Below are 21,106 nucleotides of genomic sequence, written 5' to 3'. Positions count from 1 at the left end.
CGGCATCCTGGTGGGCGTTTGCAGGAGTCCAGCTGATGCTGAGACGGCACCTCTTGGAGGAGAAAATGGCCTCTGTTTTATCTCCTGGCTGTTCCTCATCTGCAACACCCGAGTGTGAGGGTATGTAATGCCTCACACACGGTTGGTGCAGCGAACTGTGGGAGTTGCTAAGCAGCCACGGGAAGGAGGGTTAGCAGCATTCAGCATCAGGGCAGGACAGAATCCACCCGCATGGGTCCATTTTCAGGTGTCACCTCGGCAAGGACAACTTTCCCAGCGTTGGCCCTCACCTCTCGTGTTACAGCAATTTAGTTTGCAATTGTGCATCATGCTCAGCCTGGCAGCTGTGATTCCTGGAAAGCCCGACTGTGGGATTTTACCCAAAGCCTTGCAAATATTGCAGGTTGAGCCCAAGGAGGTCACCTGGAGGGAAGGCAGGGCTGGAGGTTTCCTTCCTGGGGAGGCAGCAGCGGAGCATGGGCTCCTTGCATCTCTTTCTCCGTGCTTCCCAGCTGGCTGTCCCTCAACACTTGCCTCTGTTGCTGGACCCCACTGCTTCAGTTTCCCAACTGGGTGAAGAGGGACCCTGCTCCTGGCTCAGTGTGGGTTGGGAAGGCGGCAGGATGTGTGCCTACTCCCCCGTTTCTGGGGGTGTCTGTGGACCCTCTTTCAAGGGTCAGGGGAAAATTTCTGCTCTGCTTCCCAGTCTCTTAAGTAGGAGTACCATGTAATACTTGGGTTATGTGCTGATAAGGGTGATTCCTAAAACCCTTTGCTGAGATTGTGGGTAAAACCACCTTCTCTCCAATTACTGGCTTCCCTTGTCAAAGGGAAGAGAGGAGTCAACTCCCCATTTGCTCATCTGGTTTTGCTTTTTACTCTGTTTCTGTCCTGTTACGCTGAGCTCACTGCTTTTATGGTTGCTTCCAATTCCAAATTGAGATAAATCTGCTGATAATCCTCTGGCACGCGTGGTGTCCGCTGCCAAGGAGCCCTGCCTGCCTTGCCCTACCAAGGATGGGGGCAAACCAGCAGCTGCGGGGGGGCTGCAGGCGTGGGTTTCCGCTCTGGTGGGTCTTCCAGGTTGTATTTCAGCCAGCCAGCAGATAGCTGGCTGGGGTATTGCAGGGGCCCCTTTCCCCCCATAATGGGACAAAAACGCTGCTAAATGTCTCACATCACGCTTTTCCCCTTTCCCTTTCCCGTCTTTCCCTTTCCCTCATAATGGGAGAAAACCGCTGCTAAATGTCTCGCATCACGCTTTTCCCCTTTCCCTTCCGTCCTCTGTATTTAGCATTAGCTGCACAATACAGGTTTCCTTTTGTTTTAATTGTGATGGATTCCAGGGAGGAGGAATGGATCGCTCCCTCGTTTTTCTTTCTACTGTAGCCCTAGCCGTCCCGATGACAGATCTTGTCATTACGCGGTGTCGTTTTAGATGTTTGCACTGCACCAAAAGCAAACGGAGGAGCCTGCAGCCTAGGCTGTGGATTGAATAACAATGTTTTTCCAGAGAAAAAAAAAAAAAAAAAAAAAAAATTCTGTGAAGTTTTTAATCGGAAACACGAGTTTTGCAGAGGCAGCCCATACAACGCTCCCGACACAACGAAGCGATGGTTCGCGTCTCTCTGGGTATCAGCTTCTGTGGCCCTTTGTGTTTCTGAAGGCTGCGAAGCCACGGAGTCATCTTGAGCTTGAAAAACAGGAGGGCTTGTGTTTCCTGTGTGCACTGGATCCTCCGGGAGAGCTTTCCAGTTGCAGGCTCCTCACTAAAGCAGAGGTTGGTGGCGTGCTGCTAGGAGGTGCTGGGGACAACGTGTTTCCGGAAGGAGGAAGGGTAGCAACGAGGGGCTAAAACTCACCGCACGGGAATCTGCTTCTTGTGAAATGCCTTTGTGCTAAAGATGGTGAAAACTGCTGATGCAGGAGAGCGGAGCATCTTTGTCAGGCATCTGTCTCCCAACCGCCTTCCTTTCAAGCAAGGAGGGCTGCTGGGGAAGTCTCTGCTCCGCAGACCTCCCGCTGCCTTCCTGACTTCTCAGAAGGGTCATGTGAAAGCTAATGTGATCAAAAAGGCTTTTTAAGTGTTATTTAAAGCATGATGGCTGCGCTGCAGAGGGTTTTCATTGTGCAGGATTGGGCAATTTGACTGCTCGTCAGCCGTGACCCCAAATTTTGCTGTGGGGTCTCACCAGAGAGGAGATACTGGCAACTGAGAACTTGTATGTGGTGGCCTTGCTTGGGTTGGTCTTGTCCCTCTGTTTTTTCTTCTAGTGCCTGAACGCGCTGCCTTGCTGTTGCCCTCTGAAGCGTGTTGAGCTTCATGGGAAGCTGTGGACGGTGTAACAGGGTTCCTTTTGTGGTAGCTTTTGTGGGGCTAGGGGGAGATGGTCATGCCCAGGAGATGTCAAGGAGTCTGGCTGCTCTGGCACAGCCTGTGGGCTTCATGGAGCTGACTCTGTAGTTATGTTTGTAATTTTGGGTGTGATGTATAGTTTGGTAGGACTGGAGGATACCCAACAAAAACTCAGTCATTGTGGAAGGGTCAGCAAACTCATCCAGCACCAGGTTGAGCTGGGCTCAGGAGCTGCCACAATGCACTCGGATGCTCTACAGGTCTCTCCACTGCCAGAGTCGGTGCTTTTCAGGTACCCTCAACACACTTCACACACACCATGGAGGAAAGCCTTAACGACCTCCCAGGGATGCACGTAAGTCCTGTGAGGGACCAATAGGGGATGGGGGATCCTGATGTGCAGGCAGGACTCTTGCAGGGAGAGCACAGAGCCAAGGCAGAGATGTGGGAAGCACAATGTGACAGCAAGTGTTCCCCCTCCAAAGTGGGGTCCTGGTGGAGGTCCTGTGTCGCTTACCCTGTGCTGGCCCTTCCTCGCTGGGCTCCGTGCAGAGATCCCAGGGACAGAGACCACTTGCTCCTTTCATCAGATCATGTTACATTATGATGTGAAGTCCTCCAAACTTTTCACTAGACTTCTGCTAGTTCCTCTCACTTTGCAGCTTATGGGTTCAAAGAAAGCTGGAAAAATGGTTTTTCCAGGTGAAATCAAGGTGTGTGCTTTTCCCTCACCTCGATTTTTGCTGGATGTTAAAATTCAGCATCAACCTTCCCAAGCTTGACACCACCTGCACCTTTCTGGGGTTGCTCTGGTCAGGGTTGTCACAAAGGGCTGGTGACCAGCCCAGCCACTGGTGTGCAGCCGTTATTTGAATGACTTCCTGTCCTGGCATTAAAGTCCCTTCCTTCAGGAATAATTAATGCACTTGCAAAGTTTCCCAAAATGATTCTGGAGTAACGTGTCCACAGAGGAGGCTGATATGGAATAGCAATTGCTGAATAATTTATTCTGCAATGAGTAGTTAATTTCCCTATATGGAGCAGCCCTAATAAGCTCCCAAATTTCAGCTTTATTGGTTTGGGGGTGGTGGTGGAATAAAGGAAACCACTAATTTTTTTTGTGAAGCTACTGAAGTGAGCTAAGACATTTAAGTATAATAATATTTCTACAATATAAAAAAAATGCTTGGCAGTGGTCTCCTTAGTGAAATTTGATAGCAAAAAAAAAAAAAAGAGGTGGGTTTATTATAAATGGGGGATGTAAAAGTTGGCAGGAGAATGGGGGTCATCCCAGTGCCCGCTCCAGGGGTCTGTGCCCAACTCCCGAATGGGGGATGGAGAGCAGAACCGGCAAAGCAATGTCATCTCAAAGACTTTTCCACTTTGGGGGAGCAGTTTCAACGCAGAGCCCTTTTCCGCGCTTAAAAGTGAGGCTTTCAGAAGTTAATTGACCTTTTCAGCAAATCTGTTGCTGAAGCCATTACCACAAATGCTATTGAAACACTTCATAAATATAATGTTTGTTTAACAACATTGCCAATAACTTAGAAAGTCAGACTTTATCCTCCCTTTAAAAAAAAAAACCTAGAGCTATTCTTAGTGGAAAAAATGTCTTTTTTGGAAAGGATTTGGAGCAGATTTTCATACTGAATCTAGGCTGCCTCATTCCCTCAGAAGGCTTCTGAGGGCCAGGAAAATCATCACTAATAACTTCCCTATAAATTGTAGAGCTGCTATTTTAAGGTCTGGTGTCTCAGGGAGGAGCGGGGTAGTGTCCTGCTTCCCTCCATTGCTGCGTGATGCCCTGGTTTGATTCTGGCCCTTGTTAATCTGGCTGACAGTCTGCCCCGTGCAAAACCAAAACATTGTGAGGAAACGAGTCAGAAGGCTCTCAGGCTTGGTTTTGCTTTTGACTTTCCATATTGATGGGTTGAGGTTTGGGTTTTGGTTTGGAGGTGGCCCACACTGCAGGTGGCTTTAGCTGCAAAATATGCATTGAATGTAATTTATCTCTCTGTATTTGGAGACAAAATCCAAAACTGCTCCCCATCCTAAGGCTAAGACAGATGTAGACAAGCTGTTGATGCAGAAGCTGTTGATGTATCTCGGAAAAGCAGGTCAGCAAGGGGAGCAGATATGTAGAGGGACAAGGATGTCCCTGGCTCTGGGGCAACGTTTTCCCCAAGCAGAGGGTACCCAAGGATGAGCCCTTAAGCCAGGAGCAATGGGTTAAGGGCTCTGGCATGGGAAGTGCTTCACTTTTGGGGGCTCAGGATTAGTTTTTGTGGAACTAAGAGTTATGTGAATCGCCACATAAAAAAAGCGATGAAAGGAGGGGTGCTGCTCTGCTCGTTTTTGGCTGCGATGAAGATCAGTGATCCCATCGTGGTGACACTTGCACGGAGGGATAAGAGGCATTTCTTAATTAAAAGCCTTTTATGTACTAGAAGCCAGCTTCTCAGCTGTTGGAAATCTGGGTGGCTCCATTGAAGTCGGGAGGTGACCCCAGCTCAGCCTTGCGTGTGAGTTTTGGCATCTTCCATCAGTTTCCTTGAGGCAACCGGGGTGGTGACTGCTGTGCGGCAGCCTCGACTGATGGGTCGCACGAGCCCGGAAACTCCAGCAAAAGTGAATTTCCTCCCCATGGATATTTTCTTTCATGCTTGAAAACAGCCCTGCGTCTGCTGAGAAAACACCTGAGCTGTAACAAGGAACCGCGTTGCTCCTTGTTCAGACACAGCCACTCATGAACACAGAGAAGAGGGATGCTTTTGGGATGGTCACAGAGATGTGGTGTTTGTTCTCCTTGGTGTGGAGATGGTGCATTCACCACTTCTGCCAAAAAATGTGCTGCACATCCTCATCTTTCTAATTTCTCCCGGTTTTAAGAAAGTTCTTTACATTCAAGCTCACCGTGAGATATACTGTAGCAGTAAAGAGCAGAGACTTGACAGCATTTTGCCACCAGTTATTACGTGGGCAGCACATGTTAGCAAAGATGCGGTGAACCCTTCCTCTCTTCAAGCCCTTTCTATTGCTTATGGTGCTGCAAAAATGGCATTGGGTTTGGTTTGCATTAAATCTGAACTGCTAGCGGAGGAATTCAGCTTGCAAGGCGGCACCTTAGCAGAGGAAATCAGTCCGATCTTTAAAACTAGTTGTATTTTTTTCCTTCTTCCTCCAAACCATATGTCTTTGGAGCAAGAGTTGCACATCTGGGTAGATAAAAAAACCATTTGCTGGCGGAAGGATGTGGAAGGTGATGCTGTGGAAGGTGCTCTTTGCTTTAGGGCTGGCAACAAAATACCCCAAAACCTGGGTCTTAATGTTTGGTTGGGCAACAAAGAGCGTTGCAGGCCAGGGAGAAAATGGGGGAACAGTTTTGAATATTTTTGGGGAATGTCACAGAACGGGACCAGCCTTCTGGAGAATGGCTTTGGTCCAGCCACCCCCTGAGCTGGCCAGGGGCGGATGGGGGGAACCTCCATTTCAGGCTCCTAGATAAACAAACACCAGAAATCTCGTAAGGGTAATAATGGAAATCACTGGGAAATTGAGTTAATACAAGGGCATCTGTGTAAGTGAATGCTCGGGACAGGGAAACGGCTTTGTCCTTTAACTCTACTAATGCTGGAGCAGATGGGAAGCGCGGTGTGCTTCACGCATTAGCTGGCTTGGATAAAGAGCCAGGCAGAGGCTGGTTCTCGTGGCTGATTAGAGGTTAACAGGGATAGAAACCAGCGGATTGACTCTTCATTTGCAGGAGGTGTTGTGGGATCAGAGCAGATGGCAGAGAGAGCGTCCCTCCAGCTTGCTCAGCTGCTCAGAGGAGCTTACGGCTCCCTCCAGCACAAACAGCCCCACTTGCATCTCCTCTGTTTACAGCTGCAGCTCATGCTTCTTCCCTGGCCTACCTGACACAAAATTTCTTCTAACCTGCGATAGTTGGTGTCTGAGGCCGTAGGTGCATGTGGGGACACTCGCAGGCATGGTGCATCCTCTCCAGCTCAGCCCTATCCCTTTCTTACGGCTCCTCCAGCATCAGCTCAGACACGGGCACAGCTCCTTACCAGTGGCTTTTAATGGTCTTCATTAGCTCTGCAAAGGCCAGAGGTGCTTTTCCAGGGTGGTAATGACCGGGTAAGGACAGGAGTGTGGTGGGGACCGGGGAGGAGGTCTGCGAGGGGAAAACATGGAGCAGAAGAAGCACGGCTGCGTTCTGCTAGGGCAGCATCCTCCGGCCATCCGGCGCCTGCCTCCTTCATCCCTGCCAAGGTCTCGCTCAATGGCAACACCTTTGCCTGCGATGACAAAAAGAAATGGCTTTGGGGAGGAGGGAGGATGTAAACTCATACCAGCTCTGCTCATTGACTCGCTGGAAGCCTGGATTCCCTATTTTGCAAGGGAGAAATGGCAATTGATTCAGCCTTACCCTCTTTCTTTTTGTCTGCCAGCGCTCTGAAAAGGCACATTTTATCTGTGTGTGACAACACCTGCCTAGGGTGCCTCTCATTGAACCGCGCTGAATCAAAAGAGCAACAAGAAAAGTGGGTTTAATTGCACACATCTTCAGCGGAGTCTTTCTTGCACTGGCAGCACAAAAGGCCAGCCCCGCGCTGGCTGAATGGAGCCCGGGAGGGCTGGGGCGCGCCGTACTCTCCGTTACTATCAGAGGCAGATGATTCACTTTGCTGGAGCATTGTCATGTGCAAATGAGTTCATGAGCCCATCTCCTTTCCAACTGCAAGGTCAGGGACTGAGCAATTGTCAGCATCAGCCGGCTGGAGGAATTGATCTAGAAGCTGGAAAGCATTGGGAGATTTTACTAACCTCCGCTTCCCATCGCGCGAGCACACACCGACACCTTCCTCCCACGGGTGTTGTCTACATTACAAATATTGACTGATTTTACGTTCACGTTTGGAAGGCTGTTGTTTCGAGGCACGGAAATGTGACCAAGAATGGCTTATAAATAACAGTCGGTGCAGCAATTATTATTCATTGATAGTTATGGCTTTCACACAGTGGAAAAACAAATGGTTTTTCCACTAGGAGCTGGAGCTGCAGTCCGTTTAATCACTAAAGAGCTTGGAATTGCTGTAGTTTAAAATACCTTTCCGCTGTGGTTTGGAAATTTAAAAAAAATAATATTTGGGTCATGTTAACCTAGTGTATACAATTTGTACTGAGGATTTCAGTTTACCTTGTCTACATCTGCTGGGCCCCATAGATGTCTATGTATTCGTTCCTTTTTGGTTTTGCAGAGCTCCTGCCTGCCTTCCCAAACACGGATTTGAAATGGGGTTGGTCTGACTAGAGGTGGGGTCCTGGGAGCTGAGCACTGGGCGTGAGAGCGGTGAGGAGGGAGAGCTGAGCTGCTGTCTGCTGCAGCCGCCCTTCTCCGGCTGGGATGCAGGGGGATGTGGCTGATGCCTTTGGGAAGCTGCGTGGATGGACTTCCCGTCACATTGCTCCTAAGGGAGGCTGCCCAAAATATCAGCCTCAGTTACTAGTTGTGCAAGGTTTTGGCAGCCTTTTGTACAGCATCCGACTGCATCCTGCTAGTGGTACTTGTTCAGGGGAGTGGATGTGGTTGCACGATTCCCTCTGCAGAACCAATCATTGCCCTGCTTCCAGGTTTCCACAAAAACTGAGAAAAGCCTGCAGAGGAGCCACAGTGACGTGAAGAAACGGTCCCTATGTTACCCATGCGTTACTGGTCCCCATCCTCTTGCACAGCAATGCCATTGCAGCAATCTCAGATGGCTTCTGGTTCTGCTGGTCCAGGGCTAGGTTCTAGAAGTGGCTGCTCTGGCGTGAAGGCTGCCTCCCTGGCAGGATTGTGATAATGCTCCGTGAAAAGCGAGTGAGTGCTGCGCCTGGGAAGAACAAGCTAATTTTTCCAAATGGCACAACTTTGCGAATGACAACTGTGACTTCTGCCTGGGTTGCGGTGTGAAATGTGGGGGATGGCTGTGAGCAGCAACTGCCAGAGAGAGCAGAGCTGAGCTCTCGAGTTCCTGGCTAGTGATGTAGCTGCAGGGTCCTCCTATCTCCCTTCTCCTCCTGATGGGCTCTTGATGACACAGTTATGAGAAGAGAAGGAATTATGCCTAGGTTTTGCATGTTTCTGGGATTTCAGTTTCTGCCTGTTGTCTGCCCATCTCTGGACTTCAGCTGTTTTGATGCAGTCAGCTTGAATGTTGGCTTTACCTTCCGTGGTTCGCTAGAGGACCCAAGACTAGGAGTCTCCACAGCTGGCCCAGTGGTGGGTTGGAGCTGCAAAACAGGCTAGTAGTTTCTCCTGATGGGTGTCTTGGAGACATCTGGGTTAAAAATGTCCAGCTGAAAGACTCTGGCTGCTCTTACAGAACTGAAAGAGTTTGCAAAGCTCCTTTTGGCTGAGTAGCTCTAGAGATCAGGGAATTCTCCATCTTGGTTAAAGATACTTCTGTTGAGGCCTTAATGGTCTTGTCTTAATGACAATGTCTCCTGCACTGGAGCTTGTGCTAAAGGGTTGATCCTACACAGCTGTTTCAGAATGCAGAGATGATGTTTTGTGGATCTGTTCTCCTCCCAGCCTGCAGGGTTTATCAGCTCCAAAGAGCCCAGGTGTTGAGTTTGGAAGTGCCACCAGTGTGGAGATCGCAAATTCCCAGAATACATTTCTAGGGTCTGTTTTAATTTAAATTAAATGTCCTGCGGCACTAATATAAGGTCCTTGCTCTGGTGTTTTGCCCCCATTTGATGGTTAACTGGGATTAGGAAGGAGATGTGCTCATCGTGCCCTGTGTGCCTGTGAACATTCGTGGCACCTCTCTGTGTTCTTTCTGGGGCAGGTATGAACACTCAGCTCCTTTTGCAACTTGGATCAGAGAGATATCCACTGGGAAGCATCCGTGGTAAAAGTAGGGGAGGCTGTTCTGGGGCAGGGAGGAGGCGATGTCGTTCTTGGGACAAAGCTAGGCTCTGATGGGGCGTAATGAGTCTGTAGTTACAAAGATGGTATTTAATTATTTCTTTTCCATGGTTTTCAAGCCCTGGCACTGTCACTTTGCTGGCAGCAAATCAAACACCGTTAGCTTATGTTAAGGAACAGAAGATGAAGTCCTAGATAAGCACTCGGCTGTAGGAACGTCTTAAATTCAAACGTGGAGGGGGGACATGGAAGAGAGTTTATTTTTTGCTTTCAGCACTATCCAGACCCTGCGTCTGTGGCCAGGGCTGTGTTTCTGCTGGAGTGCCGGTATCGCCTGCCCCATGCGCTTCTAGGATGCAAGATGAAGAGAGGAGAGTACAGAGACAGCTGTCCTTCTCCAGGGTGACCTGTAGCCTCTTGGTGACTGTAGCACCAGGGTTTTGTGTGAACCAGGAGTGAGTGCTTCGATGGGGTAACCGCACCATAACCTATCTTTTAACTACCACACTTCTCTGGGACAGTGATACCCATCACTGGTGAGCGCCCATGGGTCCTGAGGTGCAGACACAGAGCAGGGCGCAGCATGGTAGCTGCAGGCTGACCTCTTGTTAATGTAAATATTCCCAAATAATGCCTCTGTTCCCACCAGCTCCTTTCCCTCCATGTTAAATTTCTGACTAAGCTTTTGATAAATGTTTTGTATAGAGTTCCTTGTTTATCTTAAATAGACCTGCTGCCACCACAGCTAAAATCTAAACCAACGCTTGACTTTGGGCTCGAGTGCCAGATGAACTTGGCAGTTGTCGACATGCTGAGCGGTCGTGTTCTATGTGCAGACCCCGACTACGAGTTGTGAGGACTGGCTCTCGCAGAGGTGGGGGGAGCACGGCTTTAAGGATACCTGAGAGGAGCCTGGGAAGTATATGGACAAATTTCCTCTCTCCGGGGGGCTGCATTCAGACCATGGTTGATGTATTTTCAGACTTGCACCTGTCCGAAACAGGTTGTTTGGTTAAATGAGTTCCTCCAGCCTTACACCACTTAGTCCCAAGTGGGGTCTGGCCCACGATCCTACTAAAGTAAGCATTCGAAGGCAGTGTTTATGGCTAGTAATTTGTCCTAGAAGGTTTTATATGTGTGTATGGGCCTATTGGTGTACATATGCATATGTACATAAATTCTTGCTCAGGGACGTGTTTTCCAATCCTTTTAACTTGTTCAAAAAGTAAACTAGGGAGAAACTGGCAGTGAGTCGGAGCTGCCTGCCAAGTATCGCAGACCAGAGAAGTGGTAAAACATAAACACTTTGGAGTTTATCCTTGGGATTTATATAGTTTGGCTGCTGGGGGATGGTCTCGTGGGGAGCGGGGTGCTCGGGGGCCGTGCTGCTCCCGTGGCATCGAGCCCGGCACCTCCGCAGCTGCCCTTCCACTGCCGGCAGTGTGCGAGCGAGAGGGTAGTGCGGGGTTGTCCATCCCACCCCTCCTGCTCCACTGGCCACGTGGGGTGGGTTTTGGGCGATGGCAGCAGAACAGGTCTGCTTTCCCCCTCCCCTGCACTAAAGTGAAAGCAGACCTCCTTGACGCTTAATCAGATTTGAATGTGGGTTTTGGCGTGGCTTTAAAGAGACTGGCAGTGAATAGCTGGTTTTGATGCCATTTATTAAAAACCTCTGGTAGAATTTGTCTCGGAAAGCCTTTGTGAGAGCTGGCAAATGCACAAGGGTTTGATGCAGTTAATGTATTTTAATCTTCACCCCCCCACCCCTTCTCCTTTTCTGTCGCTAATTGTAGGGCTCTCAGCTGTCTGCCGCCTTCTCCAGGGGGATGGCAGGCTCCACAGGGACCTCTGTATAAACACGGGCTTAATAAGGTTGCAGTAGCATGCAGAAAAGTGAGCATTCTCTTCAGGGAGGAGGGCTGGGGCAGGCGGTGCCGTGTGCTGGATCCCAGGTACCACACCAGGCTCTGACACGGGGGTGTTGGGTGGCCCTGGTCACGTTAATTAACTTCCTGGTGTGGCGTCATTCTCCTCAACGAGGCAGATGCATGAGGGAAACAAAGATGTCCCTTTTCCAGGTGGCTGGGCAAGTGCAAAGTGGTGATGTTGGACCTCCTTGGCAGCCAGCTGCTGGGAAGGGTTCCCTGGGCTTTCGGATTGAGGTTGGTGGGTACTCAGTCTTTTCTTGCTGACTTTATCCCTTGCTTGTTTGATGCATCCACTTTCCTTGGACCCAGAGGACTTTCCGAGCCCGTTTCTCACTCTTAACTCGCGTTTGGGACTTGTTGGGACCTTTTTTTCACAGTTTGTGCCTGAAGGCGCTGCAGCCCCTCACTGCACGGCAGGGGTTGTAGGGAACACCCTAACATTTGTGTGAGTGATTTGGGCTGTCCTTGCAGCTGATGAGCGGCTGGCTCCCTGGCAGCAGTATTTTGGGAAAAGCTCAAGAGTTTGCAGGGAAGCAGCAAATATTGTGGAGCTCACAAGGAACAAACAATTTCTCCCCAGCCTGTGGTTCAGGCTGTGCGTTGCTCCCATCCCTGCTCCTTGTTGTGGCTGGGTGGAAGAGCTTAGAGCTGTGGCCATGCCCTGGAGCGCTGTACCTGGTTTAGGGACTGAAATTGGGGTTATGTTGCATTTAATCTGTGGGGTTTTTTTGTCTGCCTCATCAAAGAAAAGAAAACCTGGCCTTTTTCTGCCATTCCTTGCTCATGTGAGTTGCAAATTCAGCGAGAGGGAGGCGTGGATGAAGATGACTCCCAGGAGAGAAACAGTCTGAGAGACTCTTAAACAAATGGGAACTGAGCAGCTTTGCTCATCCCCTGAGGGTTTGGCTGTTAAATAAACTCACCGATGAGTCTGGCTGCAGATGTGTGTTGGTGCATAAGTGTGTTCGTGCATGGGCTGGGTGTAAGCCACCAGGATGGTGTGCATTGGGTGGTGTGCTCCTTGACGTAGCGATGCGTGAGCAGCCCTGGATGGCCTTGTCCTCCTTCCAGAGTTTGCATGGGTGGTCGTGGTCAGAGGGAAGCTAACATGGCCTTTCCCTCTTTTCCTTTCCCTCTCCAGGTTTCCACCTCAGCGGAACGGTAACGGAGCCGGCGACTGCAACAGAACCAGAGATGACCTACAAGGTGGCCATCAGCTTCGACCGCTGCAAAATCACCTCAGTGACATGTGGCTGCGGGAACAAGGACATTTTTTACTGCGCTCACGTCGTGGCGCTTTCGCTGTACAGGATCCGCAAGCCGGACCAGGTTAAACTCCGTCTTCCCATCTCAGAAACCCTTTTCCAGATGAACAGGGACCAGCTCCAGAAGTTTGTTCAGTATTTGATCACGGCACACCACACCGAGGTGCTGCCCACCGCCCAGAAGTTGGCTGATGAGATCCTGTCCTCCAACTCGGAGATCAACCAAGTGCATGGTAAGTCCTCCCTCCTCCCTGGGTGGCTTGGCACCGATTCACTGTCCATTTGGGGATGGTCTGGTGGTTTCACGCTAATGGTGTTGACCTTCGTTTTGCCATGTTTGTCTGTTGCTGCACAGAGAGAGCTAGTAGCGTCAGACTGAGGTTAATGCATGGGTGTTGGGACCACATCGATGTTGGCCACACATCTCCATTCTGCCCTCTGTTCTTCTTTAAGTATTTGTCTGTCAAACACTGGCTCCAACGGGCAAGAAAAGGCAGAGCGGACAGGCTGATGGTGCACAAGGCACAGCTCAGAGTAGGACAGAGAAGCCAAGGGTGGAGGAAGGGAGCACATTTAGTCCCCAGCACAGAAGGAGGTGGTGCTGGAATCCTGGGGAGCAGGAGGTGCAGTGGGGATGTGGCTCCTCTGGTGTGCGGGGACATGGTGTCAGCCCAGCCTTGCACATTGCTAAGTCAGATGCAGCTGAGCTGGTGGGAGATAAAGCTTTAATCTCCATGGGCGTTAATTTGTTCATAATAAATGAGCGCCGCTGTCCTGACCTACTGCACAAAGACAGCGGAGATGTGTCCTGGGGCTTTGCATTCGGAAGATGCTTCTGACTTCCTCCCCTGGAAAGCACTGGCTGCGGGACAGTGCCCATCCCAGCCCCACTGCAGTTGCCTAGTGGCCCAGGAGGTGGCCCAGGCTCCCTGGGGAGTTGCTGTGAGGCTCCCTTCATCAGCTCAAGCCGGACGCTCCTGCTGTGTCTTTCCAAGGAGCCCAGGAGCAGAGGTTGCCCAGGGTCTGCAACAATGAGCCGCTCCCCACCGTGCCTGTCCCACCAGCTGTAGAGCGGAGATAATAAACACTTATCTGCCACGGAAGGGCGTTGCGGGGATTAACACATGCCTGTTAAGTGCTCTGAAGATGAAAAGCCCCATATGCAGCTTAAAATAGGATCTGAACTGGTTGAATCCACATGTAGAGGTGAGGCCAGGGGTCCACCTCCACCATAGGGGTGATGGCAGCTCTGATCTTAGATATTTTCCCCTCCCTCTATCTGGTCGTTTCTGTTCCTGCCTTGGGAGAGGTTTTTGTCTCCTCCGCTGGGCCACATCTGCTGCGTGTGTGGTTGTGCTCTAAATTACTGCTTTTTGTAGGGAGTTCCTCATTTTTTGGCATTAAAAAAGAATGAGGAGCTGTGGTACTGCAAGAATCTGGTGAGGTCCGTTCCCTCCCTGAGCTGATCCACTGAAGCTGAGGTTGGGCAAGATCCCTTCTTGGCCATTGTTTGAGGCTGCTTTCTCCTAACGAGATTGAAGAAAAGCTTTTAAGGCTCTGAATATTTATTGCTCTAGAGTCAGCAAAAGGCTGGTGATTGAGAGTCTTACAAAGATACAGATGTTGGCTCCATTTCAATATCTGCCTCTTGTTTTTACAAGTGGTTATAAAAAACAAAGCAAAAATTCTCTGCCCCTTCAGACTCGTGCAAAGTCACACACTCCAGTGTGCGATTTTGAACTGGCAGAGACGTGTTGGCTTACTCAGCAGAAGGTGGCACCTATCTGACACCCACGTGGCTGCATAGCCGTGGTCACAAGCAAGTGAACTCCTCTGCAGGCAGGAGAACAGCCTTGGGGAGGATCCCAAGTCAGCCTTCCAATATCTGAAAGGAGCCTACAGGAGAGCCAGAGAAGGACTCTTTGTCAGGAAATGTAGCGACAGGACAAGGGGTAAAGGTTTTAAATTGGAAGAGGGAACATTTAGATTAGCTGTTAGGAGGAAATTCTTTCCTGTGAGGGTGGTGAAGCACTGGAACAGGTTGCCCAGAGAAGTTGTGGATGCCCCATCCCTGGAAGTGTTTAAGGCCAGGCTTGATGGGGCTTTGAGCAACCTGGTCTAGTGGGAGGTGTCCCTGCCCAGGGCAGGGGGGTTGGAACTTGATGATCTTTAAGGTCCCTTCCAACTCTAACCATTCTATGATCCTGGGGGAGGATGCAGATCAGCCTTAGGACGATGAGATGAGCTGAAGATGATCTAAGATGATCTAAAATTCATAGATGTTGCATCCTGTGAAAAGGAAGGCTCAAAAAAAAAATCTGCGTTCAAGTTCAGAGTGGTGTCATCCAGGGCTTCGGCTCTTCATCCTGGACAGTGTTGCAAGCTTTGCCCTCCCTGTCCTGCCAGTGAAGCACAGTCACAGAGCAGCTACATCGCAGAGCTACTTGAGCAAGGAGCCCAGGGCGAGGAAGGGCTGCAGGCGTGTGGGACTGCGTATGTGAGAGCAATCCAGCAGCTCCTTAGGAGCTCCAGTTGAAGGGGATCCAAATTTTTCCCTCATCTTGCCCTTACCAGCTGCAGTTCATGCATTCATAGAAGGTCCCTGATCCTGGGATTTTGAATTCTTCAAGGTATGCTTTATGTGGGGCTTTACAGGCGTGCGTTTTTTGGCCATGTCTAATTCAGACCCTTGGGGTCACACCATCATTCACCTTGGGGTTGAGGCCAAGCCGGCTTTTGGCTGGCCAGCTTCTGTAGCCCAAACAGTAACAGCGTGTGCGCTGGACACCTGAGGTGTAAACTGTGAAGCCAGAACAGCTTCTCCAGAAATCCTTTATTTCTTTTTTTTTCCCCTCCATTTTTTCTGAGGAGAGGTCTGTTGAGCTTCATATAAGCACTGAGTCTTCACCACCTGCCCCTGGTCACCCAACAGGCTGCTCCTTCCATGGTGATGGTGAACCCGTGGGATGGAGGAGCTGATTCTGCACTTCGGGAGCATTGCCAGGCTCTCTGGGGAATGCCCCTTGTGCAAGGGGATCGTCCGGTTTTGTAAAGTAAGGCTTTCAGGGCTGCTCCCTTCCCCCCTGCAGAGCCTGAGCAGCAAAGAAAATTATGGGCCGTTGTCTGTCGCGCTGGTCTCGGGGCGTCAGAGCTTTGTTCCTTGCAGGAGCCTGTAGCCGCAGGCTGTGCGCTGCATGCCGATCTTCCCGGCTGCCTTCCTAGAAGGAAATGCAAACTATCCAGTAATGATGGAGTCTCGGAGCGCAGCCAAGGCGATGGCCTGTTCTCGAAGGATTCAATCCGAGCCGCGAGCCTAGGTGTGCCTGCCGCCCTGCTCCCCACTTGACCTCTGCCTGCTCCAGTGGGTCACGTTTCTGCTCTCCTCGCTGGCCGCAAAGGGCAGGGGGCTCGCAGTGAGCCCGTCTCACGTGTCTGACGCCTCCATGCTCGGCGTCTGAAGTGGCAGCTGGAGTGAGGGGACCGGGGTAGGTTTCAGTGCTGCTGTGTCCCCTCCCCGACTGTGTTCCTGCTCCTTGGGGACAAAGTCAGCGGCGTGACTGTCCGGCACGGAGCAAGGCTGCAAGGTTGTCATTGCACCAGCAAATGTGACTGGCGGCTGCTTGGCCTTTCCTGGTGGGGTGGCTGCTGGGGGCAGCCAGGACCTGCAGCTGGAGAGCTTGGATCCAACAGCCAGGCCTCTGATGGAGTGAGGACCATCTGGTGGTGGCCACCTTGTCACTCTGCTCTCTCTGCTCTTCCAAGAGCATCAGCCCGGGGCTTGCCTTGGTTTGCTGTGGGGCCAGCCCAACTCAGGGAAATGCAAGCTGAGAAAGTGGTTCAGGGCCACCAGCTGTGGTGGGACATGACATGGATAGGTGCAGCTTTGCTGCTGGGGAGATCCATGCTTCACCACCATGAACCATGGGAAGAATATGTCCTCCTGAGGTGCAAATGGGGAACAGAGAGTGATTGCTTTGGTGTGATAAACTATTACAGAGAGGGCCAGGAAGTATCGGAGAGGGCAAAGCTGAGAAAAAGAGCTGATATGGGAACTGTAGGCAGAAAGGGAGATTTTGGGGGCAGAAGCAAGCAATATGGAGGAGGAGGAACTCAGAAGCACCAATGAGTCTCGACAGCAGCACTGGGTTTCCTGTTCTTGCAGCGTGGATCCAACATCCAGCAGCAGCGAGTACGCAGGGTCCAGGTCAACTGGTAGTCTTGGGAGGTGGCATTCATCTCCTCTTGTGTTTTGGTTCATGCTTGTAGGGAATGATCTGAATTTATTTTAAGAGGAAGACAGGATCACTGTGAGGTGTACAGGAGGGAAGCTGCTGTCTCAGATACATCCTTTGCACCTGATGGGGATGCCTGGGCTTTGGAGGTAAACACTGGATTCTTCCTGAGGGCAAAAGCAGTCTGTGGCCAAGGAAGAAGAGGAGTCTGGTGGAGACTGCTGTAGGGACAGAGATGGTGGTTACTAGAATCTTTAATTAGGAGCTTAAGGACAGGAGAGGCAGCTCTGAAGAGTGAGCGTGCCTGTGGGCCTGGAAGATTTGGGGCTTAGAGGTATCCTTTGTACATCATCAGTGAAGTCTCCCCCTTCATGGGTGAGGAGCAGGAGGTTTTGGCAGGCCCAGTGTTTGCGGCTCGGTAACTCAGCCTGCTTGAGTGGGGCTCAGGCATGGCAGGGAGAGCCGCCCTCAGACCAGGAGATGTGGTTGGGGTGGTCTGTCAGGCCCAAGGAAATGCCACTGAGCATACAGTGTCTGTGGTGCTCAGCTGATGCCATTGAAAGGCTTGGGATGGTCTTCTGAGCCAGAAGGCAGAAAAGCCACAAAACCTCCACTGTCTCGTGGTGCAAAGGCAGTTCTCTCCAAGCGCAAGCCAGTGGAGAGTTGGTGTGAATCACCAAGGGGCCTTTGTGGTCCTGCAGGGTCTCAGGAGCTAGCTTGGAGGCAAGGACCTTCAGAAAACTCTTGTCCCTCAGGCTTCGGCATGAGAAAACCAGATCTGCTCATGCAAAAGCTGTAAGGAGCACTCTGCCTCATCTTCTCACTTCTGTCCCAGATGTATCCTTGGCAACCTTGAGCCCTTCCTTTACTCCTGGGCTAATATTGTCCTTCACCCATTGGCCTGTCTTGCTCCTTGTGCACAGCAAGTCAGCTGCCAGGTTGGCCATGCAGGAAGTCCCTGCCCACTTGTCATGTCGCACTGAGCCAGGGCTAATGTTTGAGAAGTCCTCAGGCGGTCTTTAACTTTGAGGTCATCCCATGACAGCATCTGGAGCGCCGTACCAGTAAATCTGTTTGAAATTCTGCCTTCCCGCTGGGGAGGAGGAGAAGGTCAGGTCTCCAGGGGATTTGTGTTCCTGGTTGCTGAGCTGATGTGAATTTAAGGGAAAATAACACACCTGAGTACTGAAGAGAAAGGCTCTGCCAGCGACTCTTCCCTCTTGTCTTGCAGAGCCGATGGGGTTACCAAATGACCCCAGAGCATGAGTGAGGTGCTTGACAAGGGGCTTCCAAAGGCGACTGGACCTGACGCTGGTACCAGGTGAGCCAGAGAGGTCCCAGCCATCGTGCTGGGAGCTGGTCTGGCTTCACTTGCTCCATCGCTGTCAGATGGGTGTGAATCTTCAGGCTGCCCTGGAGGCTCCATCCAACTTGCCTCCCCTTGAAAATGAACCGGGAGCCTTGGCAGAGCTTGACTCCTCACTTTGCTGCTATTTTTAATCCCTCGTTAGAGTTCATTTCCTTTCTGGTGCCTGGTTATTTTCTGTCCGAGGTTTTCTGCTGTTTGTTTATTTGTCCCTGTCCTCCCCCTGCACCCTGAGCTGTTCCTTCACGTCTGTTTTCTCTCTGGATGCTGGAGACGCAACCCGGAGGCGTTCAGCCATGCCACCACATGTAGTCATGAGATGGCCCCTGTGAACTGCTGCCACGATGGCCAGCCCTGCTCCAGGCGACTGTGGCTTGCTTGCTGCCTGGCTGAACCCTCCACGGCACCACCGACCCCAGGGCCAGCACGGCCAGACCCTGAGCCACCAGTGGGTACTGGGCACAGTTGGCTGAGATGACTGTGAGGCAGATTCCGGAGTGGCCACCCGCATCCCCGGGTTGCTTTTGCTATCAGTTTGTCAGCTCCAGACACTGGTTAAAGAAAAAAATTATCCCTTCTTCTTTGTGTTGCCACTCCTGCTCCGGGTGAGACATGCTGGGAGTGCTTCCCATGCTGCCTGGCTGATGTTTCTCCCCTTCTTGGGTTCAGGAGCTTGGGTTTGGGGTCTGCCAATGCCTTGGCATGACCCATGAAGGTCCCACCACGTCCTCAGCCCTGGAAACCTGCTGCTTTCCAGTGGGAACACCTTTCCTTTCCTTCATGTTGGGCAGCTAATTTCTGAGCAAGGTGTTGAATTTTCCATGCCTGGCTTTGCTCTGTTTTCTAATTTGTAGATTTTTCCATTCCTTATTTCTCAGCCTTTGTATCCACCTGGAGGAGTCTCGCTTGGCTGTCAAACAGTTAAAACCTGAGCCCTGCTCCTTGTTTAATGGATTGCATTTTTATCTCTGTTTCTACAGCCAGTGTAAACGGGCTGGTGAAACCCTCTTTCCACTCAAGATGTGCGGTGGTGTTTCCTTAAATCTGAATCCGACAGGACCAAGATCCAGCACATCTGAAACAGGGCTCTTTGGAGCAGGAATGCTGCTATATGAGAAACGTGTTACGCAGGCGCCGGGCTGTTTTACATGCCGTTCCCTGCTCCTTTGGAGCCGAGACATGGAATCACTCATCAGCTGCGTCACGGCATGCCGCTGCCGAAGCCCCCACAGTGTGAACATTGGCAAGGGGGAGCGGACAAATCCTGCCATTAATATTTAAACCCGGTACAAATCCCGTTGTTTGCTCTTAAATGTTTATCCAGCTCTCCGGCGTAATTGGGCAGCCCGTTATCTGCTGGGTTGCGTTGCACGTGTGGGAATCTGCTATTACAACCCTCTCTCTGAATCTTTTATAGGAGAGCAACATACATTTACAAGCAAATTTGGGTTTTATTTGGAGGCGCGGGAGGCGCGTTACTAATTTGGCTACGGCCCGAACCCCAACGTGTGAAGTGCTCAATGTGTTGCGTGGGAGGAGGAGGTTTTATTTAGCTGCACGCTGCTTTCCTTGCTGCTTGGGCTTTCCGTCGCTAACGCTATGTGTGAGCAGCGAGTGCCGAGGGTAGCCCTGGGAACCCCACAAAAATGCAACCACTTTTTGCATCTTGCTGACTCTTCCACCTTTATCCATCCCAGCGGCCTCAGTAGGGACAAAGGATGGGCTGAGCTTAGGTGGGATGGGTCACTCCAGGCATTCACACCCTCCTGGTCCCTACAGATGCAGGTGGGTGACCCTATAGAAGCAGCTGAGATGACCTGGCCGGTTTGGGTAGCCGCAGCTTGGAGCGGCAGGCAGGATGGTGGTAAGGAGCATATGAAGAGTGTGAGCAAGCGTCTGGGATAACGCAGCGATGGGGACGGATAAGCGCTCGTGGTAGACAGATTAGTCATCGGTTCCTGATACGGGATAATCGCTGGCTTGTCTGCTCTTTATCTGCGAGATGAGGACCGGGTTGGGGGAGGGAAGGAAAAGGCATGGAAAAGTCACAACCTGAAGTGGTCAGGATGGACTGTCCCTGGCATGGTGGTCCCTCGTGGCTTATGGCAGGGCTTGGCCAGTGGCAGTGGAGGAACAGGATCAGGGCACATGTGGGGCTGTAGGCGAAAGCCCTTGTGCTCCTCCAGGGGCTGTGATTTCCTTTCTGCTGCTTCAGCTCCCATCCCAATTACGTGGTTGTGTTGACTATAAATTATTCTGCAGAGGGAGCAGCATCCTCCTCTCCCTTCAGCACAGTGCAGGCTGTGCCTAGAGCTTGCTGGAACAACTCTCGGGCAGCAACTGTTAGCAGAAATTAATAGAATTTTGCAAAGGACAATAAATACAAATAGCTGTATCTTATCGTGTCAAGAGCGTTCTCAGCCTTTGCCGGAGGAGCAAAGCCCCTTGGGTTGATGTGCTCTCGCTTATAAGCCAAGAGGAGACAGTCGCTCTGCTGAGCAGGCATCCTGGAGCTTGATTTTCATGAATTTCATTTGAGCTCCTGGTTCAGCAACGTGTAGGGCTGGGGCATGCACAGCATCCTGACCTGTCTCCACGTGAAAGCAGTGTCTGGTCCCTGTTGAGACAGGAAGATATCATTAAGATTCAATTTGGGAACGTATCGGCTACAGCATCCGTTGGCTGTCCGTGCAACACCTCACTCTTCCCACGCTGAGATCCTTCCTCGCTCAAGAAGGAGACAAGATGGGAGAAGCTCAAGTTGAGTGGAGCATCTTCTAGTCATGCCGGTCCCTCCTTGGCACTGGTTTTCTCTGAAGAGTTTCTGCAGAGCAGGACGCGAAAGCGGGGAGCTGAAAAGCTGAGTTTCTGTTCCCTTCTGTGCTCCTGGCTACTCGCTGCAGCCGTGCTGCTGCCTGCCCTGTGAGCCCGGGAAGCCAGGGCATTGCTGGGAGGTAGGGCAGCACTTGGGGGGGAAAAACGGGAATTGAGAGGGACAAGGGAAGGGGAGGTGGATATAAGCTGTTGCTTAAAGCACTTC

The 21,106-nt window shown here is 51.2% G+C and overlaps 1 protein-coding gene across 1 annotated transcript in view; it reads left to right on the top strand.

Annotated features, from left to right (window-relative positions):
- Positions 1-21,106, top strand: part of ZSWIM5 (zinc finger SWIM-type containing 5) — a 99,811-nt gene that overhangs the window by 58,345 nt on the left and 20,360 nt on the right. Inside the window, exon 2 of the mRNA XM_074151691.1 lies at positions 12,345-12,701. Coding sequence (XP_074007792.1) covers positions 12,345-12,701 — 357 coding nt within the window. The remainder of the gene's footprint in view (positions 1-12,344; positions 12,702-21,106) is intronic.

The sequence above is a fragment of the Numenius arquata genome, chromosome 8 (assembly GCF_964106895.1).
Source record: "Numenius arquata chromosome 8, bNumArq3.hap1.1, whole genome shotgun sequence".
NCBI classification, from domain to species: domain Eukaryota; kingdom Metazoa; phylum Chordata; class Aves; order Charadriiformes; family Scolopacidae; genus Numenius; species Numenius arquata.
The sequence above is the reverse complement of the archived record's forward strand: the minus strand, read 5'-3'. Positions and strand labels throughout refer to the sequence as shown.